The sequence below is a fragment of the Psittacula echo genome (genome assembly GCF_963264785.1).
Source record: "Psittacula echo genome assembly, chromosome: 10".
In the NCBI taxonomy this organism is placed as follows: Eukaryota; Metazoa; Chordata; class Aves; order Psittaciformes; family Psittacidae; genus Psittacula; species Psittacula echo.
The window spans coordinates 13,650,081-13,657,068 of NC_137741.1; the positions used below are offsets into that span (position 1 = coordinate 13,650,081).

Here is a 6,988-nt window from a genome sequence, read left to right on the forward strand (position 1 = left end):
ACAGTATTTAATTTTCCAAGTTATTCACATGAAGGATTTGGCCCTGCACTTCATACCTAGTCTGTACGTTTTTTTGCTTGTTTGTGCGTGAACCAAACCTGGGGGCAGTTTGTTGGCCTGTGTGAAATATTGTAATGGTCTTGATGCCCTTGTCAAGTTGCCATTGGGGTTTACTGTCAGTTTCTCAGGAAAAAGTCAAAGAATGAAAACAGTGGCCCCCCCAAAAAAAATACAAATATTGTCATGTTAACCTATGCTGTGAGGACAGGACAGCCTTGGAGCTCTGCATTTTTGCTGTCCCTGGGCTACAGGAAGAGAATTTCTATCTTTATCATTGCCCATCTGGCACCTTTCACACGCAGCAAGAACAAAGAAGTAAAATGTACTGGTCCCTGCCATCTGCTTCTGCTTGTAAAAGCTAGAAAGCCTAATAGGGGGAAAAAAAAAAAAAGAAAAAAAAGAATAAAAAACATTAAAAGCCAACCCCTTCATTTCCCACCAAACTGTTGCGGCAGTTTGTACCGCAGCAGGTACACAGTTCTGCCTGTACTTCTAACATATATCAGGGCAACTTGAAGCTTTCTGTTCCCTACAGCAATACAGCAGCTCAGTGCTGAGCATCCACAGTGCTCCTATGCCGCTCCTAGCATCTTCTCTCACAAGCATCTTAACAGCTCAGAAAGAAAGGTTTCGTTGTTTGAGATTTGCTTTACTGGATCAGACCGTTTCATCTAGAATAGGAAAATTCCTGTGGGTTTAATAGGAGGTACTACCCTACAGATTTTCCTCTGGTTCCACCTCCTTTCCCATCAGCCACATCCCCTCTTGCTGCAAGGCTGCATACACCATGTGTTGGCTAGACCCCTTCTGTCTCTGACAGAAGTTTGGCCAAAAAGAGCAGATTTTCTGCTACTTTGATCATTTCCTGTGGTAAAAAGTGAAGGGAATTATCTGACCCATGGTCTTTTTTTTTTTTCTTAGCTTTGAAAAATAACATTTGCAAGTTCCCTTTAGTAATGTGCTTGTTTTTCAATTGCATTTTGCTGCTAGTGTACTGGTTGTCTTACAGAACTTACTTTTTTTTAGAATCAGAAAATACATTGCTCTGATCCTAAACTCAAGAGATTCAACTGCTGTGTTAGATCAACAATGAACTTCACTATGATGAAGCCGCAAACAAAAGGTAATATCAAATTCAAAGAAAATACAAAAGTGACGTCTTCCCTGTTAAAATAATTCCTACATTTAAAAAATAAGCTTAATTCTCTTTTGGTGGGGATTGTGTTATTTTTGGCTACAAACCTGCATTGCATAATGTGTTTAGAAATAGGTTAACCCCTTTATTAAACACACTGTTAGAGCAGATCTATGACATATGTGATATAAACATCCTAAAATACTAAGCTTTCTCAAAATCACCACAGTTTCAGATCAGAAAACACAACTCATGCTTGTCTGAGCCTATGTTGAAATAGTGACACTACCTGTTGACCAACATGGTATAAGCACTTGGGCAATGACAGCCTAAAGTATGACACTAAGTGATCATCAGTGACCTCGATGTGCCCAGCAACTGCACCCTGAAAACTAATCCATTATGTACTTTTTCTGTCCCAGAGAGTACAAAGTGAATAAACATTAATATACCTACTGTAATAATGTCTTACATTGGAATTAATACTCTCCAGGAATACATTCCAAAGTAAATTATCACAATGTACATAAAGTCTTTGCAAATGTGGCACTACAGCATTTAAAATACATCTATGATGTTCACGCTTAGCAGTGGAACCACACTCTCAACTCAGAAAATCCCACAGCGTTCATATGTATATACAGGCTTTTTCCTGTTAATTATTTACTCAGAGTCCATAAAAATAGTTGTATTTGTTTGCATCAAAAGCCTTTTTTTTCTTGAACTTTGCTGTGCTTATTATATAAATGGCATGGATTTTGACAGATACTCTCTTGAGCTGAGACCAGGGAACGCAGGGCTCCCTTTGTTCTATTCTGGAAAGGAATGATTGAACATTTTGAAGTGTTAAAATTACTGTTATTTTAAAAATGTTACAGTAAGTTCCTTCGGTGAATTTACCATTTGTGTATATTTTTTTCCATCAGCCTGCTAGCTAAAATCATGGCCTAGCTACAGTTCACATTTGATTTTATAAAACTGAACACCCCCTGCCCCCAAAACCCACACTCCTCAAAAGCAAAGGGAGATCCCAAACAGTTTGCTTTCCTTCAATGTCAAAAAAAGGGAAAAGATACATACTTATTTAATATGTATGCATGTAGTTCACTTTAAAACACAGTTACAAAGGGGGGGAAGAATCTGCAGTACCCTTGTTAAGACAAAAACTGCATTAAACCACTTAAAATTTTACCACAACAGGAATCGGCACTACCACCATTAATAATATATTGTCTTTCACATGCAGAGGTAATAAGGAGGCTGCACTGTGATCCATACAACCTCAATAATGTATAAATGAATCAAAAAGAATCTAATTAGTTCAGCAGCACCAAAAATTAAGTAGAAACATCAAAAGAGCCAGTGGGACGTTACTTTTTTTTCTTTGTCAGACACGCTGCAGAGCTGCCCTTCAGAATCCTCTGGTTTATATCTGGAAGCAGATCTCCGATGTAGGTCATGGTAATTTAAAATACCTAGAGCTGAAGGATGCCGCCCTAGCACCGGTCCCCTCCCCAAACAGCACTGCCCTGCGGCCTCCCCAGCACCATCTCCGCACGTCCCACACGAAGTTCTGCACCATCCAGGATCTATGCAAAGGAAGGGTGGAGCCAGTTCCGCACCTCCTGTCTGCAGCCACAGAAGATAGCACATCCTGAAAGCATTACTGCTGCAGTCCCCTTTTCCTCCTTCCCCTAAGTGCAACCACGGAAAAGGACGGGTAGATTGGGACGGTATCTCGGCTCCCACGGAGACATGCGACAAGGGAGGGAGATACCAAGGGTAGTTGAGTGGACAACCACAAACACTGCAGAGGCACAGGACCTCCCTGTTAGATGTCCTTGGCCTCCTTCAAATCCCTCAAGAGTGCTACAGCTGTTTCTGCCATCTAGATCCAAAAACGTGTGTCCACACACGTGTGGAACACCTCTGAGGAAATACCTGTGGAGGCATCTAAGTCAACGGTAGGACAGCATGTGTGTGTACTTATGTATGTAAAAACAGGGAGAGAACTGTTGCTCTATACGACACAGACATGGACCTCCAGGCCTCTGCATCGTGTACTGCCAGGCACACACTCCATCAGAGACAACATCATGAGAATGTCATACCCCAGAGCAATGCAGCTTGGGTTGATTTTTTCACAAAAAGTTCTAATCATGCAATTTACTGAAGTCAGGAAGATCTCATTTAAAAATAAACAAAATCTAATACTGGGGTCCTTTACGCTTAAAATCAATGAATTATATTTTTCTAACCCTGAAGACCTATAAGCTAAGCCTTGTCCACTATGCAGTTCAACTCGCCTTTGAAATTAAGTAAAAGCATCATGTGCTAGAGAAACAATAACACTATAAAAGGAACTCCTTTTGCTACTCCAGGACTGTTTCCATATCCAAACCCAAAAGGTTTGCTTCTTCAAAGGATTAAACAGGACAATGCTTCTACAGTGAAGGTTTAAACCACGATAACATTTTAAAGGTATGTTCTCCAACAGCATTCAACATTGAACAATCTGCAGACATAAAAAAATAATCCAATTATGCAATGGAGCTGGGCAGACAAACAAAGCCTCCTTGCCAGAAGACTTGCTCTTCTATTTACTTTTCACGGAACATATAGAAGGCAACAGATCCCACAGGTCAACAAAGACTAGGCTGAAAAAAGCCATCATTGCAATTATGGGAACCATGTACTCCAAGGTCCACTCAACATTCCCAAAGAATTCAAATGGAGGTGGCCTGGGCCTGGAAAGCTAACTTTTCCCACTACCTCTGTCATCAAACTCAAACTGCTTTGACAGACAGAGCTCCAACACAAACCGCTGCGGAACCAAACGGCCCGCTTCGGCAAACCTCCACAATCCTAAGCAGACACACGGAACAAGCAGGGCTATCCAGCAGGGTCAAGCTCTTCAAGAACTAAGTTAACATGGAAACTCACAGGCTTAACACAGATGGCCCACAACATCTGCAAGAGTTAAAATACAAAACCTCACAAGATAACACAGAATGCTGATAGAGACAACACCAGCCAGTGCCCTACTGCAGCAAGCAGGCAGGGTGATCCCAATGCCTGCAGCACTGTCCAGCTTCCCATAAATACAACTAGAGTATCTCTGTCAGAGGCAGCCAGAGGAGCAGGAGGGTAGTACTGGGGGAGGGACAGTATTTATGAAAATAAAAGAACTGAATTGAAGCCTCTATGCTGCTGTCTACAACTACAGTTACATTTGTACCACCCATTCCCTGGAGGAAATGACATACAATGCAAACAGGCCTGGCTGTTCAATTATTCAAGTATTAAGAGATTCACGGGAAGACATCTGAGAAACATAACATTTTAATAGATGAAATAAATACTCCAGTACATGCAAGATAAAAACTGACATTGGAAAAAAAGAATTAAAAATCACTTTTTGTTATAGTGTAATTTTTTTGTTTGTTTAAACACTCACAGTAGCTTTTCCCCCAGTTTGGAAATCAACACATGGAAAACATAATCACAACCTCCAGTCCTTCCACTCCTACACACCAAATGCACTTCTAACCTAACACTTGATGCAAAATAAAAAAATCATACAAAACGAAAACAAACAAAATAGTAGCTACATCCATCCTCTATGTGGTGGTGGGGTTTTAATCATTTCTTTTTTAAATGAGTGAGAACTGAGGTAACCTTTTTCCTGCACAAACAGTAAAATTTAGAGGGGAAATTTTGGAAGACGAGACAAGACAAACTTTAAAAACCGCACCCAGCGCGATTAAAGCTTTTTTTTTTTTTCCTTTTTTAGTTTTTAAGACACCCCCACCTCCCCAAATAGAAAATACTTTTAAACAGCTGTTATTACTATTGGTGTGAAGACCTTGGTGATTAAAGGACAATTTTATCTGCAGATACTTGCTGGACTTTAAAGTAAAATAAGAAGCCCAAACCAACTACCTTTATTAGTACGCATAGTCTGAATATGTTCTGCTTCTTCATCACATGAAATCAAAGGATTGGGCTCATCCAAGCAAATTCTTTGGTATACAAAAAAAGGGGTGAGGAGGTGGGATATTATTTTCCTTTAGCAATGACTGGGATCTGAACAGAAGATGTGGGGGTTAATTCACAGAATTGGAGTTCACTGGCGGTAAAGTCCTGGGTGAAGATCTTTCTCTTAGTGCCTGAGATAACAGGTTGCAACCATCCGAGACGGCGCAAGCGGAGTTCCTCAACCTTTCCCTGTAATCGCTCATTTTGGTGCTACTTTCGGGGTGTTGGGCTATATCCCTGAGGCATTGGGTCAGGAGCACACAAGCGGATACCACACTCATGGCTCCTCCTAAGATGGCAGTTTGCACAGCTTTGCCCTCTGGATTAATGGTGGCAGCTTTACCCAAAAACTGGGGCTCAGTGGCAAAGCCCACCAGAGCGTACACAGACTGCACCAAAGGTCCACTGAACAAGACGCACCGGTTCCTGGTCAGCTCACTGGGTGAAGTCTTGACCTCCTTGACGCATGCCAAGAGAGCTGAGGCGCTGGTGCTCATACATTTGACACTGAGTTTGAACTGCTCCTTAGCAAATTTATCCTTGGATTTCTCACTGGCCAGCACACAGGCGTCTGTCAGGAATTTCAAGTTCTTGGACATGTTCTGAGAAACCTCCAGCAGGAGCTGAGGGCTCATATCTGCCAAAGGGGTGGTCTTCAAGACCCCACAGCCGTGCTCCACCTCATGCCTACATCGGGTCACCTTGTAGCGATCCACCAAGCCAGGCATGGCAGGCTGGGCCCCCGGAGTCTCCACTGCAGCCAGGTAGGCAGCATGGGCAGAGCACTCAGTCAGGGAGACCACCAGCTCCCCCATCTCCATCAAGCTTTCCCCCACCTCCCCGAAGCGTCCCATATTGAGCTGGCTCTGGACGTCGTGGGTCAAGATGGAGAGTCCTTTGGTCCTGGCGATGATCGTGTCCCTGCACTTCTCAAAGGACTCACCAAAGACAGACAGGCTCTCAGTGTTCACCGGCCTGGTCTCACTCGACAGCAGCAGCAGATCGGCCACCAGTTGCATCTTGATCTTGCAGTGGTCGCAGATGGAGACGAGCTTCTTCCTCTGCAGGGAACCGCTGCTGGGGATGCCGCCGCCGGACACCTCGCTGCTGGACTTGCCCGAGCCGCCGCTAGCCATCGCGCCGGGGGGGCACTCGCATGCCGCTCGCTACCCCGCTGCCGCCGTCTCTGCCGCCCGCGCAGTCCCGACTGAGCCCGGCAGGATCGCTCTGCCTTTTCCGCAACATCATTCCATTAATCGCCGGGAGGCAAGAAGGGGCTCTGGGCGCCGGGGCCGCCGCTGCTGCGGGGAGCGAGCTCCGCTGAGGCGCCCGCCCCGCTCGGGCGCCAGCCTCCGCTCCTAGGGCGCTCCCGCGGCGGGTCGGCGCTCGCCGGGAGCCCCGGGGCCCCGCTCCGGCATCGTTTAGTTAAAAAAACACTATTTTTTTTCTTCCTTTTTTTCCTGCTCCCCTTTCGCACGTCGGCTCCGCTCCCTTCCACCACCTCCTGCTCAAAGTTCCCCTCACGGGCCGAAACCCCTCAGTGCTCGGGGCTCACCCCTCCGAGTCGTTACCGTGCCCCGGCTCCCCCGGGCGGCAGCGCGGGCCGGGCGCAGCTCGCAGGGCCGAGGGGCGGTGGCGGCTGCGCACCATGTGCCGCCCCCGGCGCCCGCCGCGGCCCCGCGCCGCCGGCTCGCAGGAAGCGCCGCGGAGGGTGTGGCCCGCCCCGAACGCCACAGCCCGCCACAGCCCCGCCGC

At 45.7% G+C, this 6,988-nt stretch overlaps 1 protein-coding gene across 1 annotated transcript; it reads right to left on the bottom strand.

The window, feature by feature from the left end:
* Positions 1-4,519: 4,519 nt before the first annotated feature.
* TLNRD1 (talin rod domain containing 1) lies at positions 4,520-6,514 on the bottom strand. Its single transcript, XM_080626787.1, has one exon. The coding sequence runs from the start codon at positions 6,367-6,369 to the stop codon at positions 5,302-5,304; it is 1,068 nt and encodes a 355-aa protein (XP_080482913.1). The 5' UTR covers positions 6,370-6,514; the 3' UTR covers positions 4,520-5,301.
* Between the last annotated feature and the right edge of the window lie 474 nt (positions 6,515-6,988).